Source organism: Taudactylus pleione, unplaced genomic scaffold (assembly GCF_031769625.1).
Source record: "Taudactylus pleione unplaced genomic scaffold, aTauple2 ptg000070l, whole genome shotgun sequence".
In the NCBI taxonomy this organism is placed as follows: Eukaryota; Metazoa; Chordata; class Amphibia; order Anura; family Myobatrachidae; genus Taudactylus; species Taudactylus pleione.
Window position 1 is genome coordinate 14415253 of NW_028284472.1, and position 17850 is coordinate 14433102.

Below are 17850 nucleotides of genomic sequence, written 5' to 3' on the forward strand. Positions count from 1 at the left end.
TGAATAACAATTAAGGTAATTAATATAGTGATTGCCAGTAATCGATTCAAGTATGTTTGCAGAATGAAATAGCAGGCAATCGAAAACTGACAGGGCCACACTCCGGAATTGACTTGTGCGAGCGCTCCATGCAACCAAAGAGGAGACGGACGCTCGCTATTTTGAACGCTCGCTAGCTAGAGGAGGGGTTGGGAGAATATGTGGCGGAAGGTTAGCTACGAGCGAACATACGAGCGAGCGCTTAAATTAAAATTTTTCCGCTCGTACGACTGACGAGCGAACGGCCACTTGCGTCCGGGTCTGAATCAGGCCCAGTGTCTCTCATCCCCCTGCCTCCCATCTTCTGCTCCTCTTTGTCAGGCCTGGAAAGTGGCACTATCAGTGATGCTACCGATGTCAGTGCCATGACCATGAGGAGACCTTTTTCATAACATTGGATTTCCTTGGGTTGTCTCACGTAACCAAGACCCTAATGGGAACTTGCAAACCATACTATGACATAACTGCATGAAATTTTGTTTTTTTACCCTATGCCAGATTATTCCAAAGGGTAAAAGGTTAGGGAACACTCCTCTCCTGCCCTACATATAAAACCTGACTATAAGCTTTACATCTCCACATAACTACCTCAACCAGAACTGACTCTCCTCGCTACCATATGCCACATGCCCATTCCTAGCTCAACCATCTTCCCATGCCACAAACCTTGGCTTCCTCCAGGGTTTCCTCTACTGTGCACTATGGTCCTCCTCCTGTCAAGAACTGACACCAACACTTGGTGAGTGCAAAATGATATACAGTAAATAAGTACTCTAAGTTTCATAACCCATTTATAATTTATATACTCTTTTACTCACTGATTTCTCTCTCACTGTTAATTGTCCCCAATCACCATGAATGGCCCCCAGTCACTATTTGTCTGCTCGAGAGGTCCATGACACCAATGCTCTCGGATAAAACTCTTCTGTGACCATCATGCCTTTGGGGCTTTGGCATTGCCGCTAACGTTTCCATAGCATGGACTCCCTTACACAGAAAGGTGTAACTGCACAGCAGGGCCCAGCTGACCCTTCAGATCTTTAGGGTTCATCAAAACACCATCCACTTTTTACATTCCAAACCTGGCGCGTAAATAGCAAGCTTGCAACCTCACCTTCTTCATATTTCCCTTTCATGGGTCCTAAATTTCCACACCAACCCGTTCATTGTTATGCTGGCCTGAGCCACACTATTATGCTATCTAGCATATTGCCAGCATCTCCTCGCCACCATCTCCAATCATATCTAACCACATCTCTAACCATATCTTTGACCCATACACATAACCTTATTCATACTCCATCTTTTCCCCTTCCTGATAATCCTGTCATCGCTAAAATACCAAGTGCTAGAATCTGATTGTGACCTATAGTCTCACCTTGACAACTGAGCATTGTATGAAGACAGTGAAATATGTTGAAGCAGTGAACTGCCTCTCACATGGCATATACGCCTCAGTACGCTAAAGGAAACCTATAACTAATAGGCAAAACTTTCTTGGACAACCCTAAAAGCTAATGCAATACTTTCACTGACTGCTGTGCTCTTCAAGCCATTGCAACCTAGTGCTGCATTTCCTTTACTAACTTACAAGCTCCACAATTCTTGATGTCCTGAAAAAGGCTGTAGAGAAAGCCATCCGAAACTTAACTCCAGTCTCTAAAGAGCATATAAGACCCAATCCCATCTACTTACTCACTATATGGACAAAAGTATTCGTACGTCTGACCATTACACCAACAGGGCCTGTCATTCTAATACATATACTTTAATATGGAGTTGGTCTCCCTTTTGCAGCTATAACAGCTTCCACTCTTCTTAGAAGGCTTTCCACAAGATTTTGGAGGGTTTCTGTGGGAATTTGTGCCCATTCATTCTGTAGACCATTTATGAGGTCAGACACTGATGTTGGACGAGAAGGCCTGGCTCACAATCTCCATTCCAGTTCATCCCAAAGGTGCTCAATGGGGTTGAGGTCAGGGCTCTGTGCGTGTCAGTCAAGTTCTTCTACAATGATCTCATCAAACCATGTTTTTTTTTTATAGTCCTTGCTTTGTTCCATGGTGCACAGTCATGTTGGGATAGAAAAGGGCCTTCCCCAAACTGTTGCCACAAAATTGGAAGCCTAGCTTTGTCCAAAATGTTTTGGTATGTTGAAGCATTAAGATTGACCTTCACTGAAGATAAGGGGCCTAGCCCAAACCCTGAAAAATAGCCCCATACCATTATCCCTCCTCCACCAAACTTCACAGTTGGCACAATGCATTCAGTCAGGTAACGTTCTCCCGGCATCCACCAAACCCAGACTCGCCCATCTGACTTCCAAACAGAGAAGCGTGATTCGTCACTCCGCATAACATGTTTCCACTGCTCCACAGTCCAGTGTCGGTGTGCTTTACACCACTCCATCCGACGCTTGGCATTGGACTTGATGTGAGGCTTGCATGCAGCTGCTCGGCCATGGGAACCCATTACATTAAGCTTCCGCTGCAGAGTTTTTGTGCTCAAATTAATGCCAGTGGTAGTTTGGAACTCTTCAGCTATGGAATCAGCAGAGTGCTGGCGACTTTTACGCACCATGCGCCTCAGCAGTCGTTGACCCCCACTCTGTGATTTTACGTGGTCTTCCACTTCATGGCTGAGTTGCTGTTGCTCCTAAACGCTTCCACTTTCTAATATTATCACTTACAGTTGTCCGTGGAATATCCAGCAGGGATGAAATTCACGAACCATCTTATTGCAAAGGTGGCATCCTATCACAGCACTATGCTTCCTATCACAGTACCACACATCCTATCACAGTACCATGCATCCTATCACAGTGCCACGCTTCCTATCACAGTACCACGCTTCCTATCACAGTACCACGCTTGAAGTCACTGAGCTCTTCAGAATGACCCATTTTGTATCACAAATGTTTTCAAATGGAGACTGCATGGCTAGGTTCTTGATTTTATACACCTGTGGCAACGGGTCTGATTGAAACACCTCAATTCAATAATTAACAGGTGTGGCCAAATACTTTTGTCCATATAGTGTAAGTTCTTATTTAAAGTCTCTAACTACTTGAAACTTAAGGCCTGATCCTCAGTCGGACCCAGCATCGATGACGCACGCAATTGGCCGTGCCTGCATCTGAGTGGTACAGGTCACGCGTCCCGATTGTCAGCACTCAGAGAAACGCAGAACACCATCGGACGCAGGGTGTGTGAATTTTAATGTCCGTTCCTGGGAGATAACAGGGGGTTGGCTAAGCAGTTGTGGGTTCGTCGCTGAAAATGGCTGTGTCCAAAGATGCTGAATCGCTCACACAGGAGGCCGCACTCAGAAGGAGAAATGGCTCCTACCATAGGACTGGTGCAAGTTTTGATGTCGCGACCGATGGTGGTGTCTAAAGACGCACAAAGACAAAAATGCACTGTCTCAAGGCACTGCAAGTGTGCATCTCAGTTTTGTGAAAATCGTCCGCGGCATTAGCATAAGATGCACAAGCGCACATGTGACTGTATCAAAAGACAACAGAATCAGGCCCTCGGACAGAAAGGCAAAGCCTAGCCAGGCGCTGGTACACTGATACAAACTTGGGGCCTAATTCAGACCTGCTCACGAGCGCTGAGCGCTCGCAAGCGGGTCGATGGTGCCCTAATGCGCATGCGCACGACGGAGGGAGCTCCGTCGTGTGCATGTGCGAGACCCGCATAGCGACAGCCAAGCTGTCGCTATGGGTCTCGCACCAAAGGGGGCGTGCTGTCGATGGTGAGTGACAGCACGCCCCCTTTGGTGGGCGTGCCGGGGGCGTGGCTGCCCAGATGGAGGCGTTCCTATGGGAACGCCTTCCATCTGGAGCCAGCCCCACTGACATCACTAGTGATGTCAGTGGGAGTGCTTTAGAGCCAAAAGCACTCCTGGGCTTGCGGCAGCGAGACCCTACCGCAGGGTCTCGTCACAAGCCCGATGGTCGCGATGGTCTTGACCATCGCGATCATCTTTTTGGCCGCTCGCATAAGCTGTGGGTGGTCACCCACAGCTATGCGAGTGGCCAGGAGGCCGCTCCATTTTTAGGTAGGAGGGCCCTGATTCAGAGCGAGCGCTCTGGTCAGAGCGTCCGGCTCTGAATCAGGCCCTTGGTTCCCTTGAACAACAAAATCCCACTATGGGCTTAAGCTTATCCCCTAGCTGCCATAACCAGGCCCAACTCAAATTTTTTTTAAAATAAACAAGTGATTTTCTTTGTGATCTAACATAATGATATATAAACATATATTTTTACTCACCGGACCACGCGACGGTCGTGCTATTTATGTGGATAGTAGAGCTTTCTGTATTATATTCTAGTCTTGGACTAGTGTCATCTTTTCTCAAGTCCATGCTGTCTGCTATAAAAGCAGTTTGGCAAGTGATATTCAGGGGTTCGCCTGCTGAAACTGTCCAATTGGGCGATGCTGTAATAGTTGCTGTAAACAGAAAAAATAGTCAGTTGGATATACCGAGGATATAACTGAGTTTCACTGTACTCAAATGGCCTGATTCAGCAGTGGAGGGAGTGCAGGGCCACATACAAGAGGCTGTGTAATACCGTCCTGCTAAACTTGTTATACTGCAGGAGGCGTCTGCAGTGAAGAAACGCCTCCTGTCTGCGATATACCAGCACTGCGACAGATGTTACGCGGCACCAGCGAGCTCAGTAAGCGCCAGCTTACACAGGCTAGCCGGCTTGCGAGGCCAGGAAGTCTGTGTCCATGGATGTTCCCGTCACCTTGTAGCTGCCAGGTGATGGGAACATCAATAACCCTGAGTGACAGGCACCCCTGTGGCGGACCCCCAACATGCTGCGCTGATAGGTAGGGGGAGCTCACAGCAGGCTGCTGCCCCTCCCCCACTCCCGGGCCGGAACCCGGTGAACCGGAGAGATTCGGCTGAACCCTGGGCCGCACTCACTGCGCCTTGTCCCTCGCAGACGTCACTTAGCTGCCCAGACCACTTGAATGGCATTACTGACGGCACCCATGTAACGAGCAGGGAGGGCGACTCTGCGCTACGGGCGTAACATAGTAAATTAAGGAGACATAGAGGAAAGGCAGATTAAGGGGTCTTTTCACTAAACCTTGGAGAGAGATAAAATGGGAGACATATAAGTCTATTGGGTAAAGCCAATAGCGTTAGCTGAAGATAGCGTTACCCACCGGGACATAGCATCAGAATGTATCGCCTTCCTGTGCTGAGTACATATGGGAAATACGGTTTTGCCTTTAGTATATCCCACCCTAAGAGTGAGGAGTAAAACCATAGAGAGTTGGAGGATGGTCAGAGGGGCTAGGTAATGAGTGAATGCAGATGGCTGTTTTTTTGAATAGGGGGGTTTGTAGGTGTGGATACAGGGCCGGCTCCAGGGTTCTGAGCACCCTGTGCCGGATCCTGAGAGAGCACCCTAAGCTCGCGCGTGGCTAAGCGAAGACCGAATTTGGGGGTGTGGCCTAATTACCATAGGCCACGCCCCCTGTGTAACATTATTTGGCGGCGTGCCCGCATGGCACGCCTCCAAATAACGTCAGGCTGGGGGTAAAGCCCAGCACTCCGTCACTGGCTGGGCTTCCCCCAGCCCTCTCCCGTCAGTGAATGGTTGCTGCGCGCATGCGCGCGGCATCCATTCACTCTCCGGGGGTCCGGCTGTGGTGGTGGGGGTCCCCAGCCTCCAGATTTGACCACCCGCAGGCCACTTTGGCCCGCAGGTGGAACAGCGGGACAGTACTGTCCCGCTGAAATCGAGATGCTTGGGAGGGGTGCCGTCCTCTACGGGTGGCGCCCTTGTGCGACCGCACTGGACGAACACCCCTAGAGCCGGCCCTGTGTGGATAGTGGTAGTCTGATAGAGCGAGGGGTTCCAGAGCAGTGGAGCAGCACAGGAGAAATCTTGGATGCAGGAATGATAGTTGGTTTCCAGGCCTGAGGTGATACAGCAGTCAGTGGAGGAGCAAAAAGGACCAGATTGAGTTAGGACGCAAATTATTTTGATGGTGTAGGCGGGTTGGAGCAAATGAGGATTTTAAATGTGAATTGGGCAGATGTACTAAACTCTGGAAAGTGATAAATTGGAGTGATAAACTACCAACCAATCAGCTCCTAACTGTCATTTTTCAAACACAGCTTGTAAACTGACAGTTAGGAGCTGATTGGCTGGGACTTATCTTTCTCCATTTTATCTCTCTCCAAGGCTTAGTGAATAGAAAAGGAGAGAGAGAAAGGGTAGAATTGATTGAAAGACAGATCAGGCTAGAAAAAGGAAAGACAGGAAGGCGGAACAGACCGAAAAATAGCTATGGAGACAGGCGGAGCGACAGCGAAAACGGAGTGTATAAAGGGGATAAAGAATCAATAAAGTAGATATCACAACAACTATTTTATTCCACTATTACAACATCCTGCACCAAACTAGGGATAGACATGGAAGTAATTTTTCCATCGAATACTGGGAATGGATGGTTGCCAGCCATCGAATGCAGCTTTCTGATGCCCATCCGATGGTTGACTGTGTGAACAGCAGGAGAATAGATGCTATGCGCATGAAGGGGGATGGTTACCATCGATGGTGATATATTGTAGCAAGTCACCATCGTTGGTTACCAATTATGCAATGGATGACCATCAATGGTCATCAATGTACTTTAACTGGCCTGTGGGCCAATCCGAACCTGGGGCGGGGCTTCAAAGTGCCGGGGGCGGGGCTATGCTCCTTGTCCCGGCACCTTGTAAAAGAAAAAAAAAGGTTATGTTTAACCATCGATGAAGGGTAACCATCTGGTTGTCCCTCATTGATGGTGAAAGCATTCAACATTGGGCATATACCATCGATGATTATGAATCATCTATGGTCGATGGCTATCCCTATATCAGAACCAGATTTACAGATAAATGCCCACATTCATGTGGGCATTATACATTGGTGCAGCAGTATATAGTGCTGGAAATTTGGTGGGTTTTGATCAAGGATGTGCGGAAAAGATAGACAGAGTTTTGACTATAAAAATGATTAGAATAATACAAAGAAGATATTTATAATACTTTCTTTAAATTTTTGTTTTATAATAAGTATTACAGGAAAGGCTCTGCCTCACCTGACCACACATCACTGATAGAGGGGGACCTGTGAGGCTCCGCTCCTTTCCCAGGCTCCGCCCCTTACCAAAGTACAAGTATTACCATCACGATGGTTATACTATAGAATTGATGTCGGAAGCCCGACAACCATTCAATGCCGGGCTTCTGATGTCCATCACTACACCAAACTGAAGATTCTCAAAAATCTCCTTAAAATGGTTACTATACCACATGCCTAACATGGACCTTAAATACCCCCCCCCCCCTATATCAACCCCATAAGCTACTGTACAATCTTCCTAACTCCAGACTAAGGGCCTGATTCAGAGCCGGATGCTCTTTTTGTTTTTTACCCCCAGCCTCCAGGCCGCTCACTAAGCTGTGGGTGACCACCTTGTGGTAGGGTCTCGTCCATCGCAAGCCCCAGTGAACTTCCTGCTTTAATAGAGCAGGAAGTTCACTACTGACACCACATGTGATGTCAGTAGGGCCACCCCCAAACGGCAGGCGTTCCGTCAGCAAAAGCCTGTGTTTGGCCAGCCCCCCGTCCCGTTTTGCTGCGAGCCTAGAGCGAGTGAAGTTCTCACTCGCTCCGGGGCTCGCCCACGTGCAGTGCACACGCCGCACGTGCGCACAGCCCGGCCATCGACCCGTTTGCGAGCGCTATGTGCTCGCGAGCGGGTCTGAATCAGGCCCTAAGTCTCCTCCTGGTGCCTAACCCTAACCCTACTCCTAGTGCCTAAACCAACTGTAATTCTAGACTGACCCTAACCCTCCCCCTAGTGCATAATTGTCCCCTCCAGCAGCCTAACCCTCCCCCAAGTGCTTAACCCTAACCCTCACTCTAACCTGGGGGTGGGCAATTAGCGGCTCCCCAGCTGTTGTAGAAGTACATACACTGCCACAGTATTTCTATTTGACCATGCTAAAACTATTGCAAAGCATGCTGGGATGTGTAATTCAACAACAGCTGAAGGGCTGCTAATTGCCCACCCCTGACGCCTAAACCTAGCCTTAAACATTTTGAAAAACCAGAAAAAACATGTCGACCAATGTTGTGTCAACCATTTCAACTTGTCGACCTTTTAACCATGTCGACCTTCTGCACTGTTGACCATTTGTCAGTTGACATTCTGTCCCTGTCAACCTTTTGACTATGTTGACCTATTGCCTGTTGACCATCTGGTGTCGACCTATTGACTGACGATATATTGTTTGTCGATCTTCCATCCGGATACCGTCCTCAATGAGAGACTGACTATCCTACTTTCTCATGCCTCAAGCTGCCACCCAGCAAGACTGGGACCTACTGTACCCAAAGCTATCTGAAATCACTGGTGCTGTGATTTCTTTCTACACATCACCTTTTGTTAGTGAATTGAGGGCCTCATTCAGTGTTACACGCTAGTGCACTGCTGAACGCAGATTCCCGATGACCCATTCTGCGAGTGTGCAGAATGGGTCCTTCTAACACGCTCGCAGACTGGCAGCAGACTGTCAGTGATTGACAGTCTGCTGCCGTTTGTGGGCGGGGAGTGGGCGGTGATGCCCTCTGTTTCCTGAAATGGAGGTGTGTCCCCACCGTTGTGGGGGAGGGAAAAAGCCAGGATCTCTGTCGACTGACTGGAGATTTCTTGGCCTCTTCCTCTAAACTGCAGCGGCCACCTGCGGGACCCCATGGGTCACCACAGCCGGCCGTTGTTACGCAGATTATCCGATGCTGCGTTGGACAACGCAGCTCAGATAACTAATGCACAGGAGGCGTGATCGCAATTGCAAAGCTGCCTGCGTGCATACATCATATCTATAGCCTGATACATCATATCTATAGCCTGCGTGCATACATCATATATCTATAGCCTGCATGCATACATCATATCTATAGCCTGCGTGCAGCTTTGCAATTGCGATCCTTGCAGATAGGCCATGAGTCTGTCACTGAGAACTGTAGTTAAACCCTTTGCTGCTTTTATCGCTAAGAACAACTTAATAGGCAACTGACAAGTTACTTTTTAATGTACAGTAGTTTTTCTGCACTTTAAGAGGACACAACTGACATAGAATATAAAAACAACTGAACACAACTAGAAAGATGATCTTCAGGCAGCATCAGAAGTCCATTGATTCCAAGTTTTGTAGGGGTTTTATTGTAACTGGCATTACATTAAATGTTGTATCACTCAGTAACAAGGCTTACCTTTTGGCAAATATGTCACATTTATTGTCTTTGAAGCTGTTGCACCTTCCAATCTCTGCAATTTGCAAGTGTACGAGGAGATGGACGCATTAAGCGCGCACTCTGTCACATCGGAGGTTACAATGTACGTTGAGCAGGTTGCGTTGTTAATTGATGCTCCTGTAATTCAAATTATTCAAGTTAAACTTTACTAACATAGAGGAGGGGCCTATGATTTTATGTATTCGTGATATTGGGGGGGAGTGTTGTTGGACATAGGCCAACTCCTGGATGTTGTGACCTTCTGTAAGTATCATGATTTACTCTTTGCTAGGGGACTAAGATCCACAGGAAAATTGTGGCCTTCCTCCTGCTCCAATATGGGCCTTTGACCGGACCACAGTTTGCTACACTCTTGCACCCCCACAATGGCGAGGGTGGAGAGCTACATAGGCCCTACTCGAGAGACAGGCAGAGCTGAGCCAACACCCCCTGAGTGGAAGAAGCCCTGGTATCCTGGCCCTAGGCTGTCCCCCGACTCAGCCCGTGGTCTCCAACTTAGACACAGAGTCAGACACAGGGCGAACAAGGACCGGAGACTTCTTCTGGGTAGTGATTGGGGCTTTCATCTGAGGGAGGACAGGCACTGGTGACTGTATATCAGGAGGAGGTGGGGAAAGGAAGCATAGGATCCAGGAATGGTATCTAAGGAGGAGAGACACCATAACCTAAGGATAAAACAGACCACAGTCATTATCTGAGAGACAGTATCTGAGGAGAATAGCCCAGGGACTCCTGTAGATTCAGAGATGGACAGAACTGCAGAGCAATTCCATCCATCTAAAATGCTAATGCAGCAGGAGGTATCTGCAGGAAACATTCTGGGGTTATGATGCGGTTGACAACTCCGTCTTTAGATGGCATTGCCCAATAGAAGCCTGTGGGCTTCAATTTGCGGCCTCCCCCTGGGAGGGATCGAATTGAATCCCTCCTAGTACCCCAGCGGCGCGTGTTTTTCTGCGCATGCACAGAAGGACGTCATAGGGACGTGTAAATGATAGCTATTACCGAGAGAGCTGGCGAGATGCATCGTATGCGAATTGCAATACATCATGCATCCCGCCCCCCTGGGTATCACCAAATACCACGTGACTTCCAGAGCTACTTACCCTGTTTTTAAAGCTCTTGGATATTATCAAAATTTTGATCATCCGACATCTGCAAACTTTTTCTTCATGCGGAGAAATATCAGACTGGAGGTAAATACTTACGCTGGTACAGCCTCACTGGTGTGTTAAGGGCATTTTTTGTTGAGCAATATACTGCTCACTTAGATCTAGGGATCAGAATCACTATTGAAAATATTGATCTATTTACCACATTTGATTTCCAATAATTTCTTAGAGCATGATTCAGGGCCTGATTCAGACCCGCTTGCAAGCGGGTTGATGTTGCCCAAGTGCGCATGCACGACGGAGGCGGCTCCGTAGTGCGCATGCGCGAGACCCGGATAACGAAGGCTAAGCCGTCGTTATGGGTCTCGCACCAAAGGGGACGTGCTGTCGATGGTGAGTGCCCAGACGGAGGCGTTCCCATGGGAACGCCTACGTCTGGGTCCGGCCCACTGACATCACTAGTGAAGTCAGTGGGAGTGCTTTTGGCTCTGATAGAGCCAAAATCACTCCAGGGCTTGCGGCAGACGAGACCCTACCACAAGGGTCTTATTGCAAGCCCGATGGTCGTCATGGACTTGACCATCGCGACCATCATTTTGGCCGCTCGCTATAGCTGTGGGTGGTCACCCACAGCTATGCGAGTGGCCAGGAGGCCACTCCAAAAAGTAAGAGGGATGGCCCTGATACAGAGCGAGCGCTCTGTCAGAGCGTCCGGCTCTGAATCAGGGCCTCAGTGCGGATCTCAGCTGCGATTACGCTCACAGTCTCACTGCGATAATATGCTAATCCACTGCGACCGCTATGCCGTTGCAGCACAATATAAGGACATCCACCTCACCTTACACACATCCGTATTACTTTGCAAGACTGTGAAACCATCGGTAACACTGAGAACCATCACAGCCTCACACACACTTGCACAAGGTCTGACCTTACTCAGGAATTGCTAGCCTCATCATAAGCAGTGAAAGCCCAAGCTGCGTATGGCCTGGCAGTGGATAATTTATGCATGCCCCTGCAACTGCGTTCAACCGCACTGGCACGCCTGCGTTTCTCCGACCACAGATGACCCTTCCTGTCAATCACTCTGTGATAGGTCTGCGTAGTCTCTGCGATCTCAGTCCCGATGGCAGTGGCTGGTTTGCGCACACGCACTGCGATACATACGCATGTGCAGAACGCAAAAATCGTCCGATTGCATTTATAATCGTAGTTGCGATCCTTGCTGAATCAGGCCCTTAATTAATAGTGAGGCTTTGATGCTGCCTCACTGTTGTTATTTGCTATAACTGATATTCATTATATTTGTATAGGTTCCTGCAGGCCGGCCAGCCCCAGATTAACCCTTTCATTCCCTGTAACGTGAGACTAGCAGCTGCCATCTAGCAGCCGCTGCGCACAGCACACACTCAGCAAGCCGCAGGGCATTGTGATGTCACGTCTGTGTCTCAGAAAATGACGCATAGAAGGTTCAGATTTTTTTTTCTGCAAACAATATCTTGTCTCTATCAATTTTTTTCTTCAATGTTGAAAATATCATTAAAATCAATATTTGTAATAATTCCCATCCTTATTAAATTCTCTGTTTGCTTGAATGAGGGCAAACCTCCGTAATGTGAGCTGGGGAAGGCCTTCCATGCTTTTCATGATTGCATAATCAGCATCCACAGCGATAGGAAAACAGAGGGTTCCTACTGCTATATCCTCAGAGAGGACCTGCTTCTGGGTAGCACACATTGCCGATGTTCACAGACGGAGTTGAACAATTTTTCTGCTACTGTTTGTGCGCAAAATTCCATAGAAACTGGTACAGTGCACACGGTGCACAGTGTGTACAAACAGTGTCGCAGTAGCGATTGAGACTCATGGTCTCAGAAATGCATTGTACATGAATTTGGCGCTCCACGGCAGTGACTGGGAAGGGGCTATTGAGACACACAGAGATGCACCATCGTATGGGCGTTTGCCGTGAGCACTGAGGTGCGTAATTGCTCAAATTGGAAGCCATACTCTGACGGAATATCTGCTTATAGCACGGGACTCGTGCAAGTTTCGATGGTGTGACCGATGATTCACCTAAAGAAGCACAAAGTGCAATGATTGCTTTTAGTAGCATTAGTATAAAGTCCCAGACGCGACTACGGTAAAAGATGCTAAAGCGGTTGCTGTGGCGATGCTACTCAGGATGAGTCCCAGACTGTCCTTGGCTACAGAAATATATAAAATAGACATCACATAAATCACCTGTATTACTGCATATCCAATCTAAATCTAATCCAGCAGCATCTCATAGCTATATTTTGTGTATCCTGATACTATCCAGAGACATAGCCGTACAGATACTATTATTTTTGAATGAAATAGCTGCACTTTTATACAAAGCAAATTTACTCGACAATCCTAAAATGTTGTGATTGTAGTGATTACATTTTATGTCCTTCCATAGTGCACCAATCAGAACGAGTCATTTCAGCTATGAGGCCAGATGGGAAGAAACAAAATATATCTGACTTACCGGATTTCCCGTTTACAGTCCATGTCCCATTAGATACTGAAAAGTCTTTGGCACAGCAAGTCAAATTAAATGTAACCCCATTGCAGAAAGTTTCGTTATTACCCGACAGATCTATCGGTAGCTCAGTAATACTATCAATGGTTGTGTTTTGTTCTTGATTTGTTTCTCTGACAGCGCAGGTGTAAGTACCTATAGAAAATAAAAGGTAGAGTGGGGTAAGCTCTGTTACGAAACAAGGACAATATGGATGAGATAATGGCCCATTCACTAAAGAAGACAATTGTAAAGGCAAATGTGGCATTTTGAAATGTGGGTAAAAATTAAGGGCCTGATTCAGAGCCACTCGTAAGGGGCCGCTCGTTCGCTCTGAGCAATGTTCGCACAACTGTGTATGGGTCGTAATGCGCATGCACAAACCAGTCATTGCGGTCGGAAATCGTGCGCTTGCAAAACAGCGAGGGGCTGCTAATTTGATTGACAGAATGTACCGTTTGTGGGTGGTAACAGGGGAAGGTGCTTGAAAACGGGGGAGTGGAGATCCGAACGCAGGCGTGCCTAACGGTAAAAAGGTGTTTAATGGGAGTACATAATTATTAAAGGAGCATCATTGACCACATCACTTGGTTGTCCTTTAGCCTCGAAGAGCAGTTCAGATGCCTTTCAATGTACCCGATTATTCTAATAAATACCGGAGATGACGTGTGATGCGAACGGCAAAGGGGCGTCTTTACAAAATAGCGAGCGCATTTTTCGTTCGCTCACTCAGACATAGAGGCCTCAACAAACCGCAAAGAGCGAGCGCTCAATTAAAATAGCCGGCCCCTTTTTTGGAACTACCGTCTGCAAATAGCGTCTGGGTCTGAATCAGGTCCAGATTTCAATGTAATGAGAGTGACCATTTTCATAATTAATTTTTTTCTTTCTGTGGTGACTTCTCGTGTTACTTAATAACAAATATGATCATTGGTTATTTTTCAAGAGAAGCTCTCTGTTTTGCATGTCTATCAGTAGAATGTGCTCTGGCATGCATAGAGTTTACAAAGATGTTCTCTGTATTGTCTGTTGGTCAATAAAATGCTCTGTATATTGGTCCCTAAGATGCTCTATTTATTGTAGGGCATACGGTCTGTGTTGCATGTACAGGAGTTTACAAAAATGCTCTCTGTATTGTATGTACATACAGTAGGACCATAGAATGCTCAGTGTATTGTATGGCAATTATTAGGATGCTTTTTGTTTTGTATAGCAGTCAATAGGATACTCTCTATATACTATGGCAGCCACTGTGATGCTCTCTGTATGGCATGACGGTCATTAAGATGTTCTCTGTATTCCATGACTGCCATTACAAAGCTCTCTATATTTTATGGTGGCCACAAGGATGCATGTTCTCTGTATTATACAGTACATCTATCATTAATAATGGCTAAATTATCATGCAAAGTATTATAATACCTGCCAGAGGGAGTGGAAGAGGAAAGGGGCAGAGGGGGAGAAAAGGGGCGCAGGGTGCCGAGAAACCTAGCACCGGCCCTGCATAGGAAGGAGCGGGGCTCCGGGAATTAATGCCATCTGAAGATGGTGCTGTTTCCTGCAAGTGAACTCTGAGAACTTTCAGTTTTTTGTAGTTTGCAAATTACTAGGCATCCCAGTCAGGCCCCAAATAGTGAATGGGCCCGTTACTAAAACATGTAAAAACTAGTGTTTCTACATGAGCAACAGGCCCATAACAGTTATTGAATAGGCCCCATAAACATGTAAGGGCAGCACTTGATTGATAGATTATTCTGCCTTTTCAGAAAGTCGCTGTTCGCGGTGAAACGCATTACCGATAAGCTGATATTATTGGATATTGCTCCTAAAACCAGTATAGAGCAGGACTGCATATCTGGATTACCATATTACTTTTAGACTGGAGGCCTCCAACTAAAGGCGCATTACACTATCGGGCTGAGGCCACAGCAACTAATTACTGGCATTGCACACAACAGCTATTTATGATCTATTAACGCGGCGACCCACAGCAGAGCTGGCGGAGAGACAGGCCGGGAAGCGGCAGATACAGCAACTTCATGGCCGGCAGGAGCGGCGCTCCCACTGCGCTGCCAGAGACGTACCCACTGCAGCTACTGATCTGTCTATTTACTAGGGGTGTGCACCGGCCACTTTTCGTGTTTTGTGTTTTGGTTTTGGATCTGGATCTTTCTTCGTGTTTTGGATCTGGATTGGTTTTGCCAAAACCACCCTTCCGTGTTTTGGGTTCTGGGTTTTGTGTTTTGGATCTGTATTTTTTTAAAAAAAAGCACAAAAACAGCTAAAATCACAGAATTTGTTGGTTTCTCTGCTCCTATGCTATTATTAACCTCAATAACCTTAATTTCCACTCATTTCCAGTCTATTCTGAACAACTCACACCTCACAATAGTGTTTTCATGTCCAAAAGGTTGCACCGAGGTAGATGGATGACTATGCTAAGCGACACGAGTGGGCGGCACAAACACGTGACCCATCTAGGAGTGACACTGCAGTGGCAGACAGGATGGCAGTTAGAAAAACTAGGCCCCAAACTGTACATAATGCAAAGAAAAAAAAGAAGTGCAAGATGGAATTGTCCTTGGGCCCTCCCACCCACCCTTATGTTGTATAAACAGGACCTGCACACTTTAACAAATCAATCATTTCAGCGCCAGGGTCTGCCACACAACTGTGGCTGATATGATTGGTTCGTTTGGGCCCCCACAAAACAAGCTGGCAATTAATGTGTCCCTGCACAAACTGGCTCTACGGAGGCAAGATGTCATCCTCATCCTCCTCATCCACCGATTCCTCACCCTCTTCAGTGTGTACATCCTCATCCTCACAAAGTATTAACTCATCCCCACTTGAATCCACCACCACAGGTCCCTCTGTACCTTCTGGAGGCTTGTCTCCCTGGAAGAGCTGATAATTCATTTTGATGAACATCATCTTCTCCACATTCTGTGGAAGCAACCTCCTACGCCTTTCGCTGACAAGGTTCCCGGCTGCACTAAACACTCTTTCGGAGTACACACTGGAGGGGGGGCAACTCAGGTAAAATAGAGCCAGCTTGTACAGGGGCCTCCAAATTGCCTCTTTTTCCTGCCAGTACAGGTATGGACTGTCTGACATGCCTACTTGGATGCTGTCACCGATGTAATCCTCCACCATTCTGTCAATGGTGACAGTATCATATGCAGTGACAGTAGACATGTCAGAAATTGTTGCCAGGTCCTTCAGTCCGGTCCAGATGTCCAAACTTGGTCCTGCCTGCCCTGCATCACCGCCAGCGGGTTGCTTAGGATACCTAAGTTTTTTCCTGGCAGCCCCAGTTGCGGGAGAAAATGAAGAAGGAGCCGTTGACGTGTCACGTTCCGCTTCAGCTGACAGTGTGTTCACCAGCAGGTCTTTGCACCTCTGCAGGCTTGTGTCGGCCGGAAAGAGAGACACCACATAGGCTTTAAACCTAGGATCAAGCACGGTGGCCAAAATGTAGTGGTCTGATTTCAACAGATTGACCACCCTGGAATCCTGGCAAAGCGAATGAAGGGCTTCATCCACAAGTCCCACATGCCGAGCGGAATCGCTCCGTCTTAGCTCCTCCTTCACTTTCTCCAGCTGCTTCTGCAAAAGCCTGATGAGGGGAATGACCTGACTCAAGCTGGCTGTGTCTGAACTGACTTCACGTGTGGCAAGTTCGAAGGGCTGGAGAACCTTGCACAACACGGAAATCATTCTCCACTGCGCTTGAGTCAGGTGCATACCCCCTCCTTTGCCTATGTCATAGGTGGATGTATAGGCTTGTATGGCCTTTTGCTGCTCCTCCATCCTCTGAAGCATATAGAGGGTTGAGTTCCACCGCGTCACAACCTCTTGCTTCAGGTGATGGCGGGGCAGGTTCAAGAGTGTTTGCTGGCGCTCCAGTCTTCGGCACGCAGTCGCTGAATGGCGAAAGTGGCCAGAAATTTTTCGGGCCACCCAAAGCGTCTCCTGCACGCCCCTGTCGCTTTTCAGAAAATTCTGCACCACCAAGTTTATTGTGTGAGCAAAACATGGGACGTGCTGGAATTTGCCCAGATGTAATGCCCGCACAATATTGGTGGCGTTGTCAGATATCACAAATCCCCAGGAGAGTCTAAGTGGGGTAAGCCACTGGGTGATGATTTCCCTCAGTTTCTCTAAGAGGTTGTCGGCGGTGTGCCTCTTACTGAAACCGGTGATACACAGCATAGCCTGCCTTGTAACGAGCTGGCGTTTCTGAGATGCTGCTACTGGTGACGCTGCTGCTGTTGCTGCGTAAGGTGATACATCTACCCAGTGGGCTGTCACAGTCATATAGTCCTTAGTCTGCCCTGTTCCACTTGTCCACATGTCCGTGGTTAAGTGGACATTGTGTACAACGGCATTTTTCAGGACACTGAGGACACTTTTTCTGACGTTTCTGTACAGTCTCGGTATCGCCTGCCTAGTGAAGTGGAATCTAGACGGGATTTGGAACCGGGGACACACTACCTCCATCAATTGTCTAAATCCCACTGCACTAATGGCGGATACCGGACGCACGTCTAACACCAACATAGCAGTCAAGGCCTCAGTTATACGTTTTGCTTCAGGATGACTGCTGTCGTACTTCATCCTCCTCGCTATGGACTGTTGGAGGGTCAATTGTTTAGTAAAAGTAGTGGTGTTCCTACTTCCTCTCTGGGATGATGAACGACTCCCAGCAGCAGCAACAGCAGCAGCGGCAGCAGTAGGCGTAGCAATGCAGGATCCTCCAGAGGAATCCCGGATAGGAGAGTCAGTCATGCCAGTGACATGGCCTGCAGGACTAC

At 47.7% G+C, this 17850-nt stretch overlaps 1 protein-coding gene across 1 annotated transcript in view; it reads right to left on the bottom strand.

Moving 5' to 3' along the window:
* Window positions 1-17850, bottom strand: part of LOC148533788 (adhesion G protein-coupled receptor F5-like) — a 481437-nt gene that overhangs the window by 72133 nt on the left and 391454 nt on the right. The window contains exon 9 of the mRNA XM_088467202.1: window positions 4314-4493. Within this exon, the coding sequence (XP_088323328.1) occupies window positions 4314-4493 (180 nt within the window). The remainder of the gene's footprint in view (window positions 1-4313; window positions 4494-17850) is intronic.